This window comes from Triticum aestivum, chromosome 2B (genome assembly GCF_018294505.1).
Source record: "Triticum aestivum cultivar Chinese Spring chromosome 2B, IWGSC CS RefSeq v2.1, whole genome shotgun sequence".
Lineage (NCBI taxonomy): Eukaryota > Viridiplantae > Streptophyta > Magnoliopsida > Poales > Poaceae > Triticum > Triticum aestivum.
In genome coordinates this window covers 510,103,963-510,129,057 of record NC_057798.1, presented here as the reverse complement: position 1 = coordinate 510,129,057, position 25,095 = coordinate 510,103,963, and the positions used below count along the sequence as shown (strand labels likewise).

At 43.1% G+C, this 25,095-nt stretch overlaps 1 protein-coding gene across 3 annotated transcripts; it reads right to left on the bottom strand.

Moving 5' to 3' along the window:
• Positions 1-21,031: 21,031 nt before the first annotated feature.
• LOC123045733 (uncharacterized) lies at positions 21,032-24,254 on the bottom strand. 3 transcript variants are annotated; one of them, XR_006421560.1, is made up of 5 exons: positions 23,696-24,247; positions 23,431-23,516; positions 23,072-23,147; positions 22,452-22,610; positions 21,032-21,418 (listed from the first exon to the last, which is right to left on the bottom strand). XR_006421560.1 is itself a non-coding variant. In XM_044468910.1 (4 exons), exons 1-3 carry the CDS (start codon positions 23,735-23,737, stop codon positions 22,748-22,750), a joined length of 528 nt encoding a protein of 175 aa, XP_044324845.1. In that variant the 5' UTR covers positions 23,738-24,251; the 3' UTR covers positions 21,032-21,418; positions 22,452-22,747. The 3 variants fall into 3 exon arrangements, 1 of the variants encoding a protein (XP_044324845.1); XR_006421561.1 differs by having other exon boundaries at positions 22,452-23,334; positions 23,696-24,254; XM_044468910.1 differs by having other exon boundaries at positions 22,452-23,147; positions 23,696-24,251.
• Positions 24,255-25,095: the final 841 nt, after the last annotated feature.

The window sequence follows — 25,095 nt, the reverse complement described above, 5'->3', positions numbered from 1 at the left end:
AAGTCCCTGGCCGAAAATAAACTAAAAAGAAAAAGACTATCGAACGAACGTTCGCTGTCTGGACTAATCCGGCTAAAAGCGTTTGTTAAAACGAACGATCGGACGAACGTCCGTAAAATAAATAAACCGAACGAACCGATAAAAAAATCCGAGCGTAAAACCGAAAAAAACGAAGTGAATAGGCGAACCGGAGTGGTTTTATACCGGTCAACGGGCGAAGGGTCAACGGCGGCGGGCGGTGGCTCCGGCGGGATCCGGTGCGGGCGGCGGCGTTGGTGCGAGGCGGCGGGTCCGGCATCACGGGGGCGGCGGTGGCACCGCGGTGGAGTGAGGGAGGCGGCGCAGTGGCTTGGGAAGGAGAGCGCGACGATATATAAAGGGGCCGGGGGGGCTTGCCCTGCGGAAGGAGGTGGCGTCGGCTCTTGTCCGAGCCAGACACGAAGACGGCGACGGGAAACCTCGGGACTCCCGTCCCGAGTCAGTGAGGCAGGCGCCGCGCTGCGGGCTGCGGCTCGGCTCTGCTAGGCCTCCGGCCCAGTCGGGCGAACTTTTTTAAATAATTTTGCCTGAAGAAAAATTCCTAATAAAATATAAAAAAATTCTAAAAATGCCAAAAACAATTTTCACCGTCTAAATAAAATATTTAGAACAAAGTGAACATTTTTCTGGCCTAAAAATGTAGTTTTCAAAAATGCATATTTTCTAATTCAAATAAAATAGCAAATAAAATGCAAATAAAATCGTAATTTGATTTTAAAATTCTTTCTCCAATATTTCTCTTAATTTGAAGAAGTCATATTATCTTCTCTCATTTATTTTTAATATTGGAAATAATTGGAGAGAAAAAATAATAAAATCAAATTAATCCTTTCTTCAAATTTGAAAATTTCAAATTTGATTTTTTTTGTGAAACCTCCAACTCTCTCCTTGGGTTCTTGAGTTGCTTAAGATTTCTAGGATCTCAACCAAATGCAAGAATAAACATGATATTCGTATGATGATCTGTGTATAACATCCTAATTGAAAATTGGGATGTTAGAAACCTACCCCCCTTAAGATGTATCTCGCCCTCGAGATTCGGGTTGGTTAGCAAAAAGGTTTGGGTAGTCTCCACGAAGGTCTTCTTCTCGCTCCCAGGTGGCTTCACTAAACTTTGCAGAACTTGATAACTCTGCTGCGGGTAACTCGACTGGAAAACTTGAGAATCTTGACTGGCTTCTCTTCATAGGTCCAATCACGGTTTAACTGAATCGCTTCCAGTGGCACTGTATCTCTCATAGGAATATCGGCCATCTCTGCGTGGCACTTCTTCAATTGGGAAACGTGAAACACATCGTGAACTCCTGACAATCCTTCTGGCAATTCCAGCTTGTAGGCAACTTCTCCCATGCGTTCCAAAACTCTGTATTGTCCCATAAAACATAGTGCTAGTTTACCCTTGACTCCAAAACGCTTAACACCTCAAAGCGGGGACACACGCAGATATGCTCTGTCTCCGACTTCATAGACTATCTCCTTGCATTTAGTATCCGCATAACTCTTCTACCTGGACTGGGCGACCTTGAGTCTGTCGCGAATCAACTTAACCTTCTCTTCAGAGTCTTTGATTAAATCTGGTCGGAACAACTATCAATATCCAACTTCATCCCATGATAACGGTGTCCTGCACCTCCTTCCGTACAAAGCTTCGAAAGGGGCCATCTTCAAACTGGCTTGATAACTATTGTTATAAGAGAATTCTGCATATGGCAAATTGTCATCCCAACTAGATCCATAATCTAGCGCGCAAGCTATCAACATGTCCTCCAGAATCTAATTGACTCTCTCGGTCTATCCGTCTGTTTGTGGATGAAAGGTTGTACTGAACTCTAGCCTGGTACCCAAGGTTTCATGCAACTGATTCCAAAACTTTGAGGTAAACTGGGTTCCTCTATCTGATACAATGGTCCTTGAAACTCCATGCAGACATACGATCCTGGTCATGTATATCTTTTCCAACTTAGCACTCGTATAAGTGGTCTTCACCGGGATGAAAGGAGCTACCTTCATCAAACGATCGACTACAACCTAGATAGAGTCATAGCCTCAACGAGTCCAGGGTAACCCAGTGATGAAATCCATGCCAAGTTTATCCCACTTCCATTCGGGTATCTGCAATGGCTGTAGCAATCCTACTGGCTTCTGATGCTCTGCTTTAACTCTCTGACATACATCACATACGGCTACATACTCGACAATATCCTTCTTCATTCATGTCCACCAGAAACTTTCCTTCAAATCCAAATACATCTTAGTGTTTCCTGGGTGAGTCAAATACGGCGAATCATGGGCCTCCTACCAAATCAACTTCCTGATCTTGGGGTCGTTAGGCACATAAACATGATCCTCAAACCATAAAGTGTCGTGCTCATCCTCATGAAATCCTTTAGCCTTTCCTTTGCCCATCCTTTCCTTTATCTTGGCAATCTCCTTGTTAGTCTTCTGGTCTTCTCTGTTCTTACCCATCAAGGTGGACTGAATTTCCAATGCTGCAACAAAACCTCTCGGAACTATCTCCAAACATAACTCGTGAAGATCATCTGCTAACTCCTTAGGTAGTCCTCCGGTCATGAGCGTGTTAACATAACTCTTGCGGCTCAACGCATCCGCTACGACATTGGCCTTTCTTGGGTGATAATGCAATTTCATATCATAAACCTTGATGAGTCCAACCATCTCCTTTGCCTGAGGTTCAACTCCTTTTGCGTGAAGATATATTTCAAACTCTTATGATCTGTGTATACCTCACAATGGTTTCCGATGAGAAAATGTCGCCATGTCTTCAGCGTATGTACTACGACTGCTAACTCCAAATCATGCATAGCATAATTTAGCTCATGAGGTTTAAGCTATCGTGAGGCATACGATACAACTCTCCCTTCCAGCATAAGCACAGCTCCAAGTCCTCGAGGTGAAGCGTCGCAATATACTTCAAAATCCTTGTGTTGGTCTGGGAGAATCAGCACTGGGGCTGTGACCAAACGTTTCTTCAACTCCTGAAAACTGGCTTCACACTCCTCGGCCCATTTAAACATGGTGTCCTTCTTTAATAACTCTATCAAGGGCTTTGCAATCCTGGAGAAATTCTCAATGAACCTCCGATAATAACCTGTGAGTCCAAGAAAACTTCTGATCTCTCCAACTGATGTGGGTGCCACCCATATAGTCACGGAAGCAACCTTGGTAGGGTCTACTGCTATTCCTTCTCCAGATATAAAATGTCCGAGAAAACCAACTTCCTTTAACCAAAACTCACATTTGCTGAACTTGGCATACAACTGATGCTCTCTGAGCTTCTCAAGAACCAAACGCGAATGCTCCTTATGCTCCTCTTCGTTCTTCGAGTAGACCAATATATCATCAATGAACACCATGACGAACTTATCCAAAAACTCCATAAACACTGTGTTCATCATGTTCATGAAATAGTCAGGTGCATTAGTCAGACCAAATGACATAACAGTATACTCATATAGCCCGTACCTTGTGGTAAAAGCTGTCTTAGGTATATCCTACTCTCGGATCTTCAACTGGTGATAACCTGATCAAAGATCAATCTTAGAAAAAACATTCACTCCTTGCCACTGGTCAAAAAAATCATTGATCATCGGCAGAGGGTATTTGTTCTTGATCGTCACCTCATTCAACGCACGATAATCAAGAACCATCCTTAAGGATCCATCCTTCTTCTCCACTAGAAGCACTAGGGCTCCCCAAGGTGATGAACTTGGTCGAATATAACCTTTATCCAGTAACTCCTTAATCTGCTTCTTTATTTCCTCCAAATCTTAGGCGGGCATCTGATACAGTCTCTTTGATATTGGTCCGGTGCCTGGAAATAGCTCAATCAAAAACTCAATGTCACGATCCGGTGGCATGCCTAGTAACTCCTCCGGAAATACATCGAGGTAATCCTTCACCACTGGTACTTCCTCCTGTACAACTCCTGATAAGGAATTCACTTGAGTCCTCTTCGGCACATGTCGAGATACATACTTAATCCTCTTTCCTTTTGGGATGGTGAGGAATATCGACTTACTAGCGCAATCGATGTTTCCTCCATACTTTGATAACAAATCCATGCCTAGTATTATATCCAATCCTTGTGTCTCCAAAATTATTAGATCAGAGGGAAACACATGGCTACCAATGGTTAAGGGTAACCGATCACACCATAGGCTGGACATATACTCTGCTCCTGGCGAGCTTACTAACATGAGTGACCTAAGGACTAGGGTTGGCAACTTAAACTTGTCCACAAATCCCCTTGATATATATGAATGTGATGCACCAGTATCGAAAAGAACAAGTGCGGTAAATGCATTAATCAAAAACTTACCGACCTTTGTGGTTCACCATGCTGATGGGTTGATCCTCAATCTCCTCCACGCTGATGTGGTTCACCTGACCTTTAGTGAAGGGGTTGGGCTTCTTGGCAGAACCTCCATTGCCATTTTCATTCTTTGCTTCAGGACATTCACTGGCATAATGTCTAGTCTTCTGGCACTTGAAACAGGTAACGTGGCTCAGAACCCTCTTGGCTGGTGTCGAAGGGTTGGAGCGGTTCTGGCAGCTGCTTCCTCCATTCCCATTGCCATTCTTGGGGCCACTATGGTTGTGCGAACTTGCTCCGTTGTGCGTGTGTCCTCCATGGTTGTGGGTATGTCCTCCTGAGTACGGGGAATAACGGCGCTTCTGCTGAGCTCCTGAAGTGTACCTCCCTTGCCCATACTTCCTCTTGCGATTATCAATCTATTCCTGCTTGCCTTCAATCATAAGAGCCCTATCTACCAACTCCTGGTAGTTGTTGAATGTTGCCACCATCAACTGCATGCTCAGCTCATCATTCAATCCTTCCAGAAACTTCTCCTGCTTTGCGGCATCTGTAGCTACATCATCAGGGGCATAGCGTCCTAACTTGCTAAACTCATCTACATACTGGCCCACTGTACGTCCTCCTTGGCGCAGGTTGCGAAACTCGCGCTTCTTCATGCTCATAGCTCCTGCTGAAATATGGGCAGTGCGGGAAGCCTGCTGAAACTGATCCCATGTAACAGTGTCAATGGGGCAAGTGGTGGTGAAATTCTCCCACCATGATGTTGCGGGTCCATCAAGCTGATGCGCGGCAAAACACACTCTCTCCGCATCTATGCATCCTGTAGTGGTCAGCTCTCTTCCAATCTTGCGGAGCCAATCATCTGCAACAATCGGCTCGGTGCTGCTAGAGAACACCGGCAGATTCAACCTTAGGAAGTGGGCTAAGTGGTCAACCGGGGTGGTGGTGGTGGGTTGTTGTTGTTGTTGCATTGATTCTGATTCTGAACTAATAACTGCATCAAGGTATTCTGTTGTTGGATCAACTGAGTGAGCTCCGGTGGGAAGGCAAATCCATTGTCACGTCTCGGAGGCATCTGATGGGTTTAGAAAGGGTGAGAGAAAAGAATAGAATTGGGGTCTAAGAGGGATTCACTACCCATAATGCTCATGAGACAAACACAATCAATTTTACTTCAATCAAAAGCACGCAAGATCACACAAAGCAGTCTAACCTATGATTACAAACTCGATCATTGCTAACTACTTGGAGGGAAATACTACTAATTACAATGGTGGTCGTCTAGAAATTTTCATTAGAGGAAGACTCCATGATATCTGCTCCAGCTTCATCAACGTAGTCGTAATCACTATCAGGGTTGGAGTCGGTGTCGTCGATGATGATATAGTCTCCTGGGTGGTTCTTCTCCTTCTTTGGGGCAGGGTCTACCATGAATAGTCCTAGCTTCTTCTTCAGGCCGGCATTCTTCTCCAGTAGTATGGCAATCTCTTCCTCGTATCCATTGCATGTAGACTTGATTTCCTCCTCCAGCTCGTTGTTTCTTCTCACCAGTTTCTTGATCTTCTTCATGTGGATAATTTGTTGATTCTTGATACGTCTCCGTGGTATCTACTTTTCCAAACACTTTTGCCCTTGTTTTGGACTCTAACTTGTATGATTTGAATGGAACTAACCCAGACTGACGTTGTTTTCAGTAGAATTGCCATGGTATTGTTTTATGTGCAGAAAATAAAAGTTCTCGGAACGACCTGAAACTCCACGGAATATCTTAGGATAATTAATAAAAAATCCTCGCAGAAGATGAAGACCAGGGGACCCACACCCTATCCACGAGGGTGGGGGGCGCGCCCCCCTACCTCGTGGGCCCCCTGGTGGCCCTCCGAAGCCAACTCCAACTCCATATATTGGCTTTCGGGGAGAAAAAAATTAGAGAGAAGAAATCATCGCGTTTTACGATACGGAGCCGCCGCCAAGCCCTAATATCTCTCAGGGGGGCTGATCTGGAGTCTGTTCGGGGCTCCAGAGAGGGGGATTCATCGCTGTCGTCATCATCAACCATCCTCCATCACCAATTTCATGATGATCACCTCCATGCATGAGTAATTCCATCGTAGGCTTGCTGGACGGTGATGGGTTGGATGAGATTTATCATGTAATCGAGTTAGTTTTGTTAGGGTTTGATCCCTAGTATCCACTATGTTCTAAGATTGATGTTGCTATGACTTTGCTATGCTTAACGCTTGTCACTAGGGCCCGAGTGCCATGATTTCAGATCTGAACCTATTATGTTTTCATGAATATATGTGAGTTCTTGATCCTATCTTGCAAGTCTATAGTCACCTACTATGTGTTATGATCCGGCAACCCCGAAGTGACAATAATCGAAACCACTCCCGGTGATGACCATAGTTTGAGGAGTTCATGTATTCACTATGTGCTAATGCTTTGTTCCGATTCTCTATTAAAAGGAGGCCTTAATATCCCTTAGTTTCCAATAGGACCCCGCTGCCACGGGAGGGTAGGACAAAAGATGTCATGCAAGTTCTTTTCCATAAGCACGTATGACTATATTCGGAATACATGCCTATATTACATTGATGAACTGGAGCTAGTTCTGTGTCACCCTATGTTATGACTGTTACATGATGAACCACATCCGGCATAATTAACCATCATTGATCCGGTGCCTACGAGTTTTCCATATACTGGTTCTCGCTTATTTACTTTTCCGTTGCTACTGTTACAATCACTACAAAATACCGAAAACATTACTTTTGTTGTCTTTACTTTTGTTACCGTTACCACCACTATCATATTACTTTGATACTAAACACCTTGCTGCAGATACTAAGTTTCCAGGTGTGGTTGAATTGACAACTCAGCTGCTAATACTTGAGAATATTCTTTCGCTCCCCTTGTGTCGAATCAATAAATTTGGGTTGAATACTCTACCCTCGAAAACTGTTGTGATCCCCTATACTTTTGGTTTATCAAGACCTTTTTCTAGCGCCATTGCCGGGGAGCATAGCTCTATTCTTTGAGTCACTTGGGATTTATATCTGCTGGACACTATGAAGAACTTGAAATATGCTAAGACCAAGATTTTGCCCTCAACTACGAGGGGAGGTAAGGAACTACCATCTAGCCTTGCACTAGCTTCTCCTTCTGTTATAAGTAAGCTTGCGACACCTAAACCTGCTACTGCTACGAATTCTGATATGTCGCATGTTATTGATGATGCCACATCTGCTATGCATGATACTTATGATGAAACCACTCCTATGCTTGATACTACTGTGCCCCTTGGTGAATTTCTTGATGAGCAAATTGCTAGGTCTAGAGAAAGAGAAATTATTTCACCTGAATATGATGATGAGAGTGATGATGAAAATATGCCTCCTATTCCTGAAGGTTATCTTTTTGATGCAGAATCTTCTGCCGCTATTCTTGCTTACCAGGATAGATATGAACTTAAGAGGTTGCTAGTTAAATGGAGTAAATAATCTTTTAGAGATAGAATGAGACCCGACCCTGCTTTTGCTACTTCACCTATTTGTGTTCTCGATAAGGATTATTATGATTTTTCTGTTGATCCAGATATAATTACTTTGGTTGAATCTGATCCTTTCTATGGCTATGAATCTGAAACTGTTGTGGCACATCTTACTAAGTTGAATGATATAGCTGCCCTATTTACTAATAATGAGAGATCGCGCTACCTTTATTTACTCAAAATATTTCCGTTCTCATTAAAGGGTGATGCTAAGATATGGTTTAATTCTCTCGATCCTGGTTGTGTGCAAAGTCCCAAGGATATGATTTATTACTTCTCTGCTAAATATTTCCCTGCTCATAAGAAACAAGTAGCCTTGAGGGAAATATATAACTTTGTGCAAATTGAAGAAGAGAGTCTCCCACAAGCTTGGGGGAGGCTTCTCAAGTTACTTAATGCTTTGCCTGATCATCCTCTTAAGAAACCTGAAATACTTGATATCTTTTATAATGGACTAACTGATGCTTCCAGAGATTACCTGGATAGTTGTGCTGGTTCTCTTTTCAGGGAAAGAACACCGAATGAAGCTGAAATTATATTGAATAATATGGTGACAAATGAAAATAATTGGGCACCTCCCAAGCCAGCTCCTCAGCCAATTTCTGAGCCAATTATTGAGCCTATTCGTAAACCAACTCCGAAGAAGAGACGTGTTCTATTTCTCAGTCCTGAAGATATGCAAGAGACAAAGAAATGTATGAAAGAAAAAGGTATTAAAGCTGAAGATGTTAAGAATTTCCCTCCTATTGAAGAAATACACGGTCTTAATTTACCGCCTGTTGAAGAAGTATATGATCTCAATTACTTATTTACTGAAGAACCTCCTGATATCCCGACACAGGTAGTAAAGGTAAATTCTCTCTATATGTATGATAAAGCTGAAGTCCCTCCAACTAAAATTGCTAGTCAGTGCTTGGATGAGTTTGATAACTTTATGTTTAAGCAAGATGACTTTAATGCTTATTTTGGTAGACAATTAAAACGAGATGCTGATATGATTAAACGCTTGGGTGATTATATGGCTGATATTAGAGGTGAACTTAAACTTGTTAGCAAACATGCTTCTATGGTTACCACTCAAGTAGAACAAGTACTTAAAGCTCAAAAAAAAGCGCTTGATGAAATGAATAGTAAGAAAAATGATTATGATGTTAGAGTGGCTACTAGAACTGGTAGAATGACTCAGGAACCTTTGTATCCTGAAGGCCACCCTAAGAGAATCGAGCAATATTCTCAGAGAAATGATATTGATGTACCTAGTTCTTCTAAAAGGAAGAAAAAGAAAATTGATAGGACTTTGCAAACCTCTAGTGAACCTATTGCTGAGCCACCTGAGAATCCAAATGATATTTCTATTTCTGATGCTGAAACACCATCAGGTGATGAACATGAGCCTAGTGATAATGTTAATGATAATGTTCATGTTAATTCTCAACCTAGTAATGATAATGATGTAGAAGCTAAACCTGCTGTAGATCTTGATAACCCACAATCAAGGAATCAACGCTATGATAAAAGAGACTTCGTTGCTAGGAAACATGGTAAAGAAAGGGAACCATGGGTTCAGAAACCCATGCCTTTTCCTCTGAAACCATCCAAGAAAAAGGATGATGAGGATGTTGAATGCTTTGCTGAAATGATTAGACCTATCTTTTTGCGTATGCGATTAACTGATGTGCTCAAAACAAATCCTTATTCTAAGTATATGAAGGATATTATTACTAACAAAAGAAAGATACCTGAAGCTGAAATTTCCACCATGCTTGCTAATTATACTTTTAAAGGTGGAATACCAAAGAAACTTGGAGATCCCGGAGCACCTACTATACCATGCTCCATTAAAAGAAATTATGTTAAAACTGCTTTATGTGATCTTGGAGCCGGTGTTAGTGTTATGCCTCTCTCTTTATATCGTAGACTTGAGTTGAATAAATTGACACCTACTGAAATATCTTTGCAAATGGCTGATAAATCAACTGCTATACCTGTCGGTATTTGTGAGGATGTGCCTGTTGTGGTTGCAAACGTTACTATTTTAACGGACTTTGTTATTCTTGATATTCCTGAGGATGATAGTATGTCTATTATTCTTGGAAGACCTTTCCTTAATACTGTAGGGGCTGTTATTGATTGCAACAAAGGTAATGTCACTTTTCATGTTAATGTCAATGAGCACACGGTACACTTTCCGAGGAAACAACCTTAGGTTCACAGTATCAACTCTATTGGAAAATTTTCATCGGTTATATTCAGAGGTTTTGAATTTCCTCTCCCTACTGTCAAGAAAAAGTATGATATACTTATTGTTGGGGATTTTCATATCCCCGTTGAGGTAACTTAGTGTTATTCAAAATTTCTCCGGTTCCGTGTTAATCAGAATGAGCTCGTTAACAAGACTTGATCAACCTTGTTAGTGGATTCTTTTTGATGAGCATGAGATGGATGAAACTAGAAGCACAACCTTCTATACCCTCTTTATATTTTCTGTTATTTAGTAGAAATAAAGTAAAATAGTATTTTTCTGTCTGTCTCCTGACTTATCCGTGCAATATAAAAATATCCCGAAAATAAAAGTCCTCAAAATGCCATGCCAATTTAATATGATTTTTTCGGGAATATTTAAGAATTTACTGTGCAAAAATCACCGCGGGGGGAGCTGCCACCTGGTCACGAGGGTGGAGGGTGCGCCCTACCCCCCTAGGCGCGCCCCTGCCTCGTGGGCCCATGGTGGCCCTCCTCCACTTATCCCTGCACCCTTCTTCTTCCTCTGTCTCACACAAACACGAAAAACCAACTCAAGCACGAGTTCCAGCCCCTGTTGCTGTGATTTTCGATCTCCTTGCTCAAAGCACCTCTCGCGAAACTGCTTGGGGAGATTGTTCCTTGGTATGTAACTCCTCCATTGGTCCAATTAGTTTTTGTTTTAGTTCTTTATTCATTGCAAATTTGTGCTGCATAGGTGACCATGTTCTTCAGCATGCATGTCAAATTTATATGGTTCCAAGTAGTTCCAATGCTTTATATAGGCTCTAGGCACTTGTAGGAGTTGTTGCTATCAATTTTATTGAAGTTGGTTCACTTTTATTTGAAGTTACTAAAAATTTCAGATTGTTTCAGAAATAATGAAGAGATTTTTGAGGGCCTCATCGAGCCGAAGCTTGAAGGAAAAACAAAAGGAAGAAGAACAGAAGCCCAAATTTAATTTGCCTCGCACCACGGAGGTCCGGCCGTGTGAATGGCCTTCCGATGACTTCTTGAGGAGAGCCGGGATTTATGAAGATTTCTATTTATTAATTGAGAATGCTGGCCTCACCGACTTCCTCCACGACCAACGTCATCAGTATCTCTTCCTCACAAATACTTTTGTGCAAAATTTCTAATTTTTCCCTAAGAGTTCACCTCCATCGGTAGAATTTCATTTATATGACGTTGTTAAGACGATGCCATTAGCTGAATTTTGCGAGGTTTGCAAAATACCTTTTAAGGGCACCTTGGATGAACCACACCGTAATGAAGTAGAAGCTTTTATTAACACTATCACGATGGGAGAAACCAGGAAGGTTTCTGATGCAAGAATCACTAGCATACATTTTCCTGTTTTACGCTACTTTGCCTTATTTGCTAGTCGTTGCTTGATAGGGCGTGGAAACTGTGGAAACCTTAGTATTCCTGATGTTATCATTTTGTTTCATGGTTTATATCAAGATAACTCTGTTAGTATGGGTGAAATTGTTGCTAGGCGGTTAAGTCTGAACCATACTAAAGGCCCCATCTTTGGAGGCATTTATGCCTCACGCCTAGCTGAACATTTTGAAATACCTATTAGGCATGAGGAGAAAGAGGAAACATCACTACCTCGTGCTTATTTAGATTATAGGAGTATGATAGCACATGACTTTCTTGTTAAAAGACGCGAAGGGGAGCTCAAATATAAATTGTACTTTGATAAACATCACCCTGAGACCATTACTTTGCCTGCTCCCTCTTTGTTTAACTTGTCTGCAGGTCCTCACACCATTCCGTGGGCGGCCATTCAAGCCTATCAAAATCCTGCACCCGCCCCGGAACCGGAGCCACAAGATGAGCCTCCACGACTATCTGTTTATTCTTGGGATCCATAGGAGGCTGCCAGCTAGTGGCAGCCGGAGCCTTCTTCGTCACAGTATGACCCCAGCTTCACTTACGGGTATCCGCCAGGCCATCCCTGGCAATAGACCAACTTAGGCCAAAAGCCTAAGCTTGGGGGACTACGTATTTCCCACCGACATTACATTCATGTTCACACACACTCATTGCTAGATGTCGGTGTTCATACTTTTTCACTGTAATATACATGCTAGATTATTTTCTTTTTCCTGCTTCCTTCTTGTGTGTTTAATAAACCTTAAGAAAACCAAAAAAAATTAGTAGTAGTTTATTTCTTTGCTGCAGTAATTAAAAAGGAAACCCCAAAAATATTTCCCCTTCTTCTTTTTCTTGTTGGGAGCTTTCCCGTGTAAATAGTTTTTCTTTTCCTTTCTTTTGGGGGTCGAGAAGACCATATTGAAAATGCTTAGTGGCTCTTATATGCATGATTGTTTATTTAACTTAGAGCCCATATTACTTGTCTTGTCTCTTGAGTTGAATGCTTGCAGATTCCAGCTTAGTCCAACACACGTGCACTCTTATTATTATACACTTCGTTCGGTCGTGCAAGTGAAAGGCAATAATGATGATATATGATGGACTTATTGGGATGAGAAAAGCTGGTATGAACTCGACCTCTCTTGTTTGTGTAAATATGATGATTCATCATTCCTGAGTTAGCTATTATGAAGTAAGCATATTTGCAATGACACTTAGAGATTATAGTTGCTTGTGCCATGCTTGATTAGCTACAAGTTATAATGGTTTACCTTGTGGGCCAACATGCTATTAGAATGATCATGATGTGGTATGATGGGATGGTATCCTCCTTTAAATGAATTGAGTGACTACACTTGGCACATGTTCACGCATGTAGTTGAATCAAATCAACATAGCCTTCATGATATTTATGTTCATGGTAGATTATATCCTACTCATGCTTGTATTCGGTGTAAATTAATTTTAATGCATGTTTACGACTGTTGTCACTCTCCCAGTTGGTCGCTTCCCAGTATTTTGCTAGCCTTCACCTGTACTAAGCGGGAATACTGCTTGTGCATCCAAACTCCTTTAAACCCCAAAGTTGTTCCATATGAGTCCACTATACCTTCCTATATGCGGTATTTACCTGCCGTTCCAAGTAAATTTGTATGTGCCAAACTCCAAACCTTCAAATGAAATTCTGTTTTGTATACTTGAGCAGCTCATGTTCCAACTAGGGTTGTCCTTATCTTCCATGTTAGGTGGTTATTCTCAAGAGGAGTGGACTCCGCTCCTCATTCACGAGAAAATGGCTGGTCACCGGGATGCCTAGTCCCATGCTTTATGCAAACTAAATCAAAATAACTGCAAACAAAACTCCCCCTGGGACCCATTGAATGTTGGAGGCACTCGTTGTTTTAAACAAGCCATGGATTGATGCTTGTGGAGGAGGGGGGGTATAAAATTTACCATTCTGTTTGGGAACCGCCTATAATTTGTTTAGCATGGAAGATATTGTTATCTCATATTTGTTGCGTTGACAGCAAAAGTATGCCGCTCAAAATGTTATTCAATCTCTATTTTAAAACTGAGCTCTGGCACCTCTACAAATCCCTGCTTCCCTCTGCGAAGGGCCTATCTATTTACTTTTATGTTGAGTCATCACCCTTATTAAAAAGCACCCACTGGAGAGCACACTGTCGTTTGCATTTATTATTATTGGTTTATATTGGGTATGACTTGACTGGATCTCTTTTACCATGAATTACAATGTTTAGTCAATCCTTGATCTTTGAAGGTGCTCTGCATTTATGTTTTGCGGTCTCAGAAAGGGCTAGCGAGATACCATTTCGTTATATCATGTTATGATTATTTTGAGAAAGTGTTGTCATCCGAGTTTTGTTATTATAGCTCACTAGCTGATTATGCTATTGATATGAGTAATTGTGAGACCTTTGTGTTATTGATAGTATGGTTAGTCCATAATATTTGCTGAAACTTGAATGCTGGCTTTTCATGTTTACAACAACAAGAGCAAACAGAGTTTGTAAAAGTATTTCTTTTTCTCTTTCAGTTTGTCAACTGAATTGCTTGAGGACAAGTAAGGGTTTCAGCTTGGGGGAGTTGATACGTCTCCGTCGTATCTACTTTACCAAACACTTTTGTCCTTGTTTTGGACTCTAACTTGTATGATTTGAATGGAACTAACCCGGATTGACGATGTTTTCAGCAGAATTGCCATGGTGTTGTTTTATGTGCAGAAAATAAAAGTTATCGGAATGACCTGAAACTCCACGGAATATCTTAGGATAATTAATAAAAAATCCTCAAAAGATGAAGACCAGGGGGCCCATGCCCTGTCCACGAGGGTGGGGGCGCGCCCCCCTACCTCGTGGGCCTAGTGGCCCTCCGACGACAACTCCAACTCCATATATTGGCTTTCGGGGAGAAAAAAATCAGAGAGAAGAAATCATCGCGTTTTATGATACGGAGCCGCCGCCAAGCCCTAATCTCTTTCGGGAGGGCTGATCTAGAGTCCGTTCGGGGCTCCGGAGAGGGGGATTCCTCGTCATCGTCATCATCAACCATCCTCCATCACCAATTTCATGATGCTCACCGCCGTGCGTGAGTAATTCCATCGTAGGCTTGCTGGACGGTGATGGGTTGGATGAGATTTATCATGTAATCGAGTTAGTTTTGTTAGGGTTTGATCCCTAGTATCCACTATGTTCTAAGATTGATGTTGCTATGACTTTGCTATGCTTAATGCTTGTCACTAGGGCCCGAGTGCCATGATTTTAGATCTGAACTTATTATGTTTTCATGAATATATGTGAGTTTTTGATCCTATCTTGCAAGTCTATAGTCACCTACTATGTGTTACGATCCGGCAACCCCGAAGTGACAATAATCAAAACCACTCCCGGTGATGACCATAGTTTGAGGAGTTCATGTATTCACTATGTGCTAATGCTTTGTTTCAGTTCTCTATTAAAAGGAGGCCTTAATATCCCTTAGTTTCCAATAGGACCCCGCTGCCACGGGAGGGTAGGACAAAAGATGTCATGCAAGTTCTTTTCCATAAGCACGTATGACTATATTCGGAATACATGCCTACATTACATTGATGAACTGGAGCTAGTTCTGTGTCACCCTATGTTATGACTGTTACATGATGAACCACATCCGGCATAATTATCCATCATTAATCCGGTGCCTGCGAGTTTTCCATATAATGGTTCTCGCTTATTTACTTTTTCGTTGCTACTGTTAGAATCACTACAAAATACCAAAAACATTACTTTTGCCGTCTTTAATTTTGTTACTGTTACCACCACTATCATATTACTTTTGTACTAAACACCTTGCTGCAGATACTAAGTTTCCAGGTGTGGTTGAATTGACAACTCAGCTGCTAATACTTGAGAATATTCTTTGGCTCCCCTTGTGTCGAATCAATAAATTTGGGTTGAATACTCTACCCTCAAAAACTGTTGCGATCCCCTATACTTGTGGGTTATCAATTCTCCTGTCCACAAATATGATCTCCTATCTCTTGAATGTAAGCTGCAATTGATCCATACCTCCTGGTGCGAATCATCACCCATATGTTATCTCGGCTGCCACATATCTGGTAAATGGTATTCCCCACACTACTAGGAAAAGGGCTATAGATAATATGGACATTAATGGCGCACCACATATGTGGTGCGCCACTGCTATATAGCAGTAGCAGACCATGTGTTGGTACGCCATTAGTGTCCATCACACTAATGGCGCACCACACCCACGGTGCGCCACTACTAACAAATTCTTTTTTTTATTTTTCCAAAACTAGTAATGGCGCACCAGGGCAGAGTGCGCCATTACTAGTTTTAACTAGTAATGGTGCACCACACACCCCGTGCGCCACTACTAACATTTTTTTTTACTTTTTTTTCAAAACTAGTAATGGCGCACCGTGGTTGTGGTGCGCCATTACTAGTTCAAACTAGTAATGGCGCACCACATCCACGGTGCGCCACTAATAACAATTTTTTTTTGCAAAACTAGTAATGGCGCACCACGTAACATGTGCGCCATTAGTAACTAGGGTTACTAATGGCGCATTTTTAGGTGGTGCGCCATTAGTAACCTGAGACCAGCTAGATATTTTGGACAACCACCTACCACACTCACTTTCCCCACTTCATTCTCTCCACCTCCTCCTCCAAGCTTGTCTCGGCTGCCTCCTCCTCCCCACCTCATTTGCGCCATAGATTCACCCAAATTAAGTGGTTAAATTACCTTTTTTTATACGTAAGTAAGGGGAAAACTTTCTTTATGTTGTAGATCTACTTTTTTCTCCCTCCAACAGCGTGCACATGCACTTTTTATGGCATAGCTAGATCTACGTATGTTTGTGGTGTTGCATATGTTCGTGGTGTTGCATATAAGTTTGTGTTTGCAGGTACCGGTATTTGAAATGCGATAGTTGCCAATATTTTGCCGGAATGTTGATTCATTTCTGTTTCGGCGAGAATTTGGCACTATGCATTCTTTTTGCTCCTATTTTTAGGCAAAGTCATGCCAAAAAAAATTTGGTTCTAAAATATCGTTTTGCTCTACCCCGCAGGCGACCATGGTCCGCACGATGACCGAAGGCATCGTGAATAGGTTTTTGAGCTCCATGAAGGCCGAGATGCTTCAAAAGAACGAGACGGAGATAAGATGTCCGTGTCAAAGATGCAAGCTGAGGGGCCTTATGGACCCGGATTCCGTACAGGTGCAGGACCACCTGCTCTTGCATGGTTTCATGGATGGCTGTCGGTGGCAAGGTGATGAAGATGATTATGAAGTCGTCCATGGGGGCCGGGCAAGAAATGAGGAAGGGCAGCAAGACAACCGCGGCGAGGGCGGGCGAGAAGACGAAGAATCTCTAGGACATAATCACGAAGTAGATGCAGTACACAGTCATCATGTAGAAGATGTTGGGCATGATGATGAGGAAGATGCCGGAGCAGATGAAGGGCATGATCATGAAGATGAAGAATCCGGAGCAGACGACGATGGACCATTGATGGGCTGGGTGCAGGACACTCATATTCAAGAGCTGCTTCTCAAGAAGGCGGATAACGCGGTTACTCCATTGTATGAAGGATGCAGACCCGAGGATACCCGCCTGAAAGTAACGCTCATGGCTCTAGAGATGAAGGTAAAACACAAAATGACCGACGCATGCTTCGACGAGAACATGTCATTCTAGCACGAACGTCTTCCCAAGGGGAACAAGTGCCCGACCAGTTTCGAGGAGGCGAAGAAAATCGTGTGTCCTCTGGATTTACCGCACGTGAAATACCATGTGTGCATGAACAATTGCATCATTTATCGGGACGAGCATGCGAAGTCTACCATATGTCCGGTGTGCGACGTCACTCGATACAAGAAGAGGAAGAAAGCTCCTCGAAAAGTGGCGTGGTACTTTCCGATCACTCCTCGTCTGCAGCGGTATTTCGCGGACCCTAATCTAGAAAAGCTCCTGCGTTGGCACGCGGATAGCGAGGAGAAGAAGCAAGAAGATGACGGAAATGATCCGGAGATAAATAAAAAATACAAGATGCTGAGTCACCCTAAGGATGCGAGCCAGTGGCAAGCGTCGAACTTCTAACACCCAGAATTTGGGGACGATCCAAGGAACATCGTGCTGGGCGCGAGCACCGTGGAGTCAATCCGTTTGGCAGCCAGAGAAGCACACATAGCACCTGGCCTGTGTTTGTGTGGATGTACAACCTTCCCCCTAGTTGTGCATGAAGAGGAAGTACATCCACATGTGTATGCTAATTGAAGGGCCGAAACAACTAGGGAACGACATCAATATGTATCTGGGGCTGCTGAAAGAGGAGATAGACACGCTGTGGAAAACGCCAGCCAATACGTGGGACGCCACAGAGAAAGAAAATTTCCCTATGAGAGTCGCACTGCTCATGACGGTGCACAACTATCTCGGTTACGAATATGTTGCGGGGCAGGTGGTCCACGGATTTTTTGGATGCGTCAGGTGCATGGATGGCACAATGTATCGCCAGCTAGATAGAGATCCCGGGTCTTCGAAAACCATGTTCATGGGACATCGAAGGTGCGTTCACGACGATGACTGATGGAGAAAATGCAAGACTCTGTTCGATGGTGAAACCGAACCCCGAAGACGCCCGTGTACGAGGAGCGGTGAAGAAATAGACGAGTTGTTGAAAAATTGGAAAGAGTGCCCGGACCGGGAAAGAAGTGAAAGGTGCCAGAGCTGCTGCTGAAGGTATGGAAAATAAGGTCTGTTTTTCGGGACTTGTCATACTTGAAGATCCTCCGTGTGCCTCACAGCCTTGATGTCATGCATATCATGAAGAATGTGTGCGAGAATCTGCTTGGTACCCTGCTCAACATGCCAGAGAGGAGCAAAGATGGGCCGAAAGCAAGGGCAGACTTGAAATCAATGGGCATCAGGGAGGAGCTTCACGCTAATAATGATGATGATGATGATGATGATGAGGCGAAGGACACGGAAAGTCGTCGCAAAGGCAAAAAGGCCAAGAAGATCGAAAATGACTTCCCTCCCGCGTGCTTCACTCTAAGTCAGGAGGAGATCGAGAAGTTTTTACCTGCCTCGTAGGAGTAAAACTTCCTTATGGTTACGCGGGGAAAATAAGCAGATACCTAGACTCAGCGAAGTAGAAGTTCAGCGGGATGAAGTCTCACGATTGTCACGTGTTGATGACACAGATACTTCCAGTTGCAATCCATGGGATCATGGACGCGCACGTCCGTGAAACGCTTTTTGGCCTATGCAACTTTTTCGACGTCATATCTCGGAAGTCGGTTGGCGTGAGGCAACTCAGAAGCCTACAGGAAGAGATCGTGGTGATACTATGCGAGCTTGAGATGTACTTCCCGCCCGCATTCTTCAATGTTATGGTGCATCTGCTGGTCCATATCGTGAAGGATATCATCCAACTCGGGCCAACGTTACTGCACAGCATGATGTCGTTCGAAAGGATGAACGGTGTCATCAAAGGTATGTTCGCAACATGTCACATCCAGAGAGAAGTATAGCCGGGGGCTTTCTGACCGAAGAGTGCATCTCCTACTGCATGAATTATCTAGGCATCAAGAACCCCATTGGTCTGCCCGTCAACAGGCACCTCGGCAGGCTCGCTGGATGGGATCACCGTGAGGGTCACCGCGAAATGCATGTCGACTTCGAGGGTCGACTCGCCGACTTTGAATGAGCAAACCTAGTCACGCTACAACACATAGACGTGGTCCATCCTTGGGTGGTAGAGCACAAAACCTTTATTGAGAAGACGTGCAACGACCGAGGCCAACAGAGGACGGACGGAGATATAATCAAAGAGCACAACTCATGTTTCACGCGTTGGTTCAAGGAGAAGCTTCTGTTGTACCCTTTACATGAGGGTTCTTCCGCGGAAGAACAACTCATATTCGCCTTGTCACAGGGTGCCGAGCACAACCTGATGACGTATGAGGCGTACGATATCAACGGCCACACATTCTACACCGAGGGAAAGGACATGAAGAGTGATGGTTATCAGAACTCCGGGGTAAGATGGAATCCTACACCGGTAACGAAAAGGCACTACAAGAAATATGTCAACTTGTGACCTTGACTATTGGTCACTGAATGGTCATTATTTTCCATTTGTGACATTTTTGTGATCAAAAACAGATGGTCAAAAGCTAGCAGTCGTAAACTCAAATTAACGACCTTCACTGTGAGAAGGTCGTAGACATTTACGACCAAAATATGCCTACTGTTTTATTTTGCTCACTAGCAGCCTCCCCAAGCCACGTAGGCATCCGACGTGGCAATCTGATGTGGCACAAGAATCAGCCCCGTCCAATTCGGTGTTTATATGGGCCGAGCCCATTAATTCGGCCTTTTTAATATTTATTTTTCCTATTAATTTTTGCTAGCTACATGGGTTGGCCCAGCAATTCGGCCTTTTTATTTCTAGATGTGGCCTTTTACAGCATATGATCTTTTATTTTTTGCCATTTTATTTTCCACTGTTTTACATTTGTCCCAAATTATCATACATTGGTCCCACACATCAGAAATTTCAAATGTGCTCAAATTATTTTGATAAGTGGGTTGCATGAGTCATGTTTCCATTGCACACATTTTCAAATCACATACATAATTACTATTTCATATGAAACAGAAATTGTAATTCTGAAACATACATGAAATTCACAAACAAAGAGAAGATACATTAATTCACATACATAATTACTATTTCATTCACAAACAGAGAGAAGATACATTAAATTCCCAGATAACTCGCTATTATTACATAACTTGCTATATAAGAGAATGTCTTGGAGCTTCTTTGAACATCTTCCGACTTGAATTTACTCTAAACAAGAGACTGAACCCAACAAGCTAGATTCATTCAACATCATCGACAATTCAGTAAAGTACTGCAGTTTAGAACTGATGAGAAAAAAAAACTACACAACTTCATAACTGAACATATTCAAGTAAAAATTGTACAAGTTACATTCCAGTAAACAAACTGTACAAGTTGACGATTCCCTGTTGCATATACATATCACTTGTGTCATGTTTGGGGGTTCAGAATGTACACAACATGTTTATGGTAGATGAACTGCAGCTGCTAGGAATAGTAAAGCAAAGATGTACTGCCACTAATCAGCAAAAACATAACATTTTCTCAAAGTTAATGATAGCATATTTAACCGTAAATAACAGAATAATGCAATAAATTGGTATAGAGCAAGGTACTGAGCATAGGCCAGGCCAACAATAAATTGGTACTAAATCTAGAAATCACCATCTAAAATTTAGTTAATGAGATATTTTAGAATCAACTTGACAATTAATAGTAATGTTTGCATAGGACACATCCAGAACAAAAATTATACATAAATGCCTAAATTTCAATGCCCGATGCCCAAAATGTAAGATGATGGTTCTGGAAAAATAGTAAACTTGCAACCAGATTTAAAGAAAAGAAAATAGCAAGGTGCTGCCATGACCAAATCCTAACCAGAATGCATTTAACAAAATGGATTGCTTCTAGCTGCTGTAACGACATGTTCCATCAGGCCATGATCAAGTACTCCAGACCATTGCATTCTTTGCAAAAAGAAATACTAGATGAATCTCACTAACAGGAGCACTAGGTGATTAATGGAAGTAATCTGCAGATTACACAGTGAACAAGTGAAGAATTTATCTCTCCCTGTAGAAGAACTAAGTTGATGAAGACATGCAGCAGCAGCAGGAGAAGCCTTGAATCATTGGTTTGGTCGGGTCGTCCACCACACTAGCCACCATCACGTACTCGTCACCATCAGCAACGTTGCTCCTGCAGCAGCAACATATAACCATTTATAAATTAAACGGACCACGTACAAGGTTATACTAAGCATGTAAGTAAAGTCCAGCTACACGTACAAGGTTATACTAAGCATGTAAGTACAGTCCAGCTATAAAGTGGATGGCAAAGTGTGGCTGCTGTTGTTGCTACTTTAGCCAACTGAGCTAATTAATCTCATCAACCTAATACACTTCTCTCAAAAAAGAAAAAAGCAACTTCAAATATTGAGTACAACAGCAACATCTACTTGTTACTGGAGTTCCAGTTCAAGATGGCCAGAGGCCACTTGGCACCATGGAACCTGCACAACTTCCACCATATATATGAATGAGTTAGAAAGAAAACTAGAGTTGAACTACCCAGCCTCATACATATACACATAAGCGAGCAAAATTTGATTACACAAGAAGGTAGCTGGAGTGGTGGTGGACAAATGAAAGTCGACGGCCACGGCTCAGCGAGGAGAGGAGCTCAACATTGAAGTTTCGTAAAACAGGAGTTTCATTAATTTGAGAGTGGGTTTTAGTAGCTCAAGCTTAGTTAAGTTAAGCACTTAGTACTAAACAGGAGCAACACTTGAACCGTAACATGTCCAGAAAGGAAACAAAACATGAGACGAGTATTGATAGCAAGTCCACGAAGGACATCCAATGGATTCAGCCACATCCTAATAAACCTGCAGCATTATTTAGCACCTAATTATCAGCAACAAAGCAATGGCTAGACGAGCACCACCACAACAAAGCGACACTAACACTTGGCCCAAGCAAGGAATCAGCTCACACACGCAAGATGATGATTGCATACATACAAATCATGTGCTCGCAGAAAAAAAAATCCAAGCAGGAGCTCATCTTCTCTCTCTGTTTTGTAACTAACAACCTAAATAAAATAAAATAAAAACATGACTTGTTCATACAGATCCCTCTAAAATTCCTTGGCACAAGTGCATCACATATTCATCAACTTAACATCAGAAGTAGTGAGCACGAGAAGAGGGGGAGGGAGATGGAGGAGCTACCTGCCGCGGTCGCAATGGAAGCAGAGGAGCAGACACCTCTTGCCCCTCCCCCTCAAGCAGGACGGGGCTGCCGGCTGGGTGCGCCCCTACTCCTTCGCCTCCTCGAGCAGGAGACCCCCTTCCCCTGATGCTGCTTGGCGTGCCCCATCACTAGTCACCCTGCACATAGCAAGTTTCAAATGTTCAGAATAGTGAGATGATTCCATACAAAGTAGAATAGTTGTACTTGGCAATGCACACTAGCTAACAGAATGCCCACAATAAATATTTTGGCTAAACTACTTTCCTTGACAACTTTACAAATTACAGCAATGATTCATCTGACTATTTCTAGAGGAATCAACCCAACCCCTATTGCTTGGAACTGAACCCCGAGCTCCTTCCTTATGTAACAACCTGAAGTAAGTTTGCATGATGCAGATTTGTACAATTTCTAGATTAAACAAACTCCTTGTGTACATTAACGGATTAATTAACAGTCCATTCATGTGCTGATTATCTAGACTACAGTAAGGCACCCCATTAAACATGCGAGGCCACGAATCTGGCACGGGCAGACCCAGAACAACACCAAAGGCGGGAGGCGCGACGCCGCAAGGAATCAAAGCAGTGATCTTAACCAGTCTGTCATTGAAACTGTAGCAGACTCGGTGGTGCGAGACCGTGATTCCAGCCTTTGTCGCTTCAGCTAACGACCTAGATGATGAACAAAACAAAAAGGGGAGAAGATATCATCATCAAACTTGGAACAACTGGAAAGTAGAAACAAAAAAAAGAGGAAACATGAAGAAGAGATATCATCAAATCCGGCTAGGCTATGCTCCCGTTCCAAATAGTAGAAGTGTAGAACTGAAGCTGGAATGCACAGCAGCAGCCAGCAGCACTGTTGGAGCAGATATATACAGATAAAAGGCAGGGCCACCCGCATTGCATTTCAGCAAAGCCAACAGGGAGAAAAGGGGAGCAGAGCAGAGCATACTTGATGAGCGTGCCTCCTTTGCCGATGAGTGTGCCGCAGCAGGCGTAGGGCACCACCAGCACCACGGTGTTGTCGGCATGGTCGCCCTGCAACCACAACAGAGGATTGGAGTCTCTGAATCAAACCACAGCCGAAGCAAACCAACTGTAAGATCATCAACTGTAAAAGAACATTTACAGTAACTCTGAAGAAATGTTGAGCCTTTTTTTGTACAGTACAGAGAACAGAGGAGGGTCTGAACATTCACTACTTCAAGTAGGAGTACCTGGTAGCGAATCTTGTGGAGGAGGAGCTCGGCGGCGTCCATGATGGCGCGGAAGGGGCCGGAGAGGAAGGCTCATGGTTCCTTGAGCAGCTGAGTCAGGCGAAGACGCACCCGGAGCCGAGCTGGCCCTGCGCGACGCGGCGGAAGGCGGAGGAGATGCCGGCTAGGACGGAGCGGATGAGGGCGTCGAGCTCGTCGGCCACCGGCTGCAGGTCGGGGATGGGCGGCGTAGGGTGGCCGAGGAGGCGCGCGGCCCTGGACAACGCGTACAGCACGACCAGGAGGAGGAAGAGCATGTCGGCGGCCAGCGACACGGCCGTGTAACCGGAGGCGTCGTGGAATAGGATCTAGGAGGCGACGGCGGTCGCTAGGAGTAGGGCGCTCAGGTCGGCCCAGCCTCGGCCCCACAGCACCACGTATACGGTGAGGGTCGTCGACAGGGGGGGTGGGTTTTGGGGCGGCGGCGGATCGAGATCTGAGGGAGGGAGAGGGCGGCGGCTGTGGGTGCGTAGGAGAGAGGGGGGCTAGAGGACGAGTGGTGCGGGTTGTGTTAGGGCTAGTTGGGTGAGACGGTGAGGGGGTCAAGTGTGTCGTTGGATCCGGGACGATCGGACGGTTCAGATCGCCTAAGGTAGGGTGATCCGGGGGAGATGTCCTGATTGGTTGGAGATTCTGGGTGTAATTTAAAATATAGTCCCTAAGTGCTAAAAACAAAGGGGTTTATGAAGCAACTATCAATAATATTTTGCAAAATGGAACCATTAAAATTTTCACTCAAGCTATACCACAGCTTATGGATGATAACCAACTTGTATGCATTTCCGATCGTTCTAGCCTTTTTTTGGCCATTTAAACCAACTTGTACCAAATCAGGAGGAACCGGGTCAAATTTAAACTACAACAACTTCATAGTTTGCTCATTGTTTTTTCCAAAAAACATTTTTAGGTGCACATGTATATATTTCATCGCAGAACACTATGAGTTTTGTAAGATTTCACCCGCAGCTACGAACGGTTATGCCCATGGTTTTAACAGCGTTTTGAAATTGGCATAAAGAATTAAAGAAATCAAAAAAATGGAAAGCCTTTGCATTGTGTCATTATATGTGATCTAGTGTATAGGGTGCATCTTGGAATGGCAAACAATGTTGGCTAAGGAATTTTTCATTTTCTTCAGACGAAAAAACAATTTTCCATTTTTTGAGTGCCCGAAATGAGGTTTTTTTGTGAAGGACCTACCATATATTTGTTGCAAAGTTGTACTAAATCAATTTTCTAAAATACTAGGACATATTTAATGCACAATTGACCAAATGTTTGGGTGTAAAAAGTTTTAATCCACCTCTCGTAAAAAAGACAAATTCCCGCCAATTCAGTTGGAAGCGGGTCAAATTTGAACT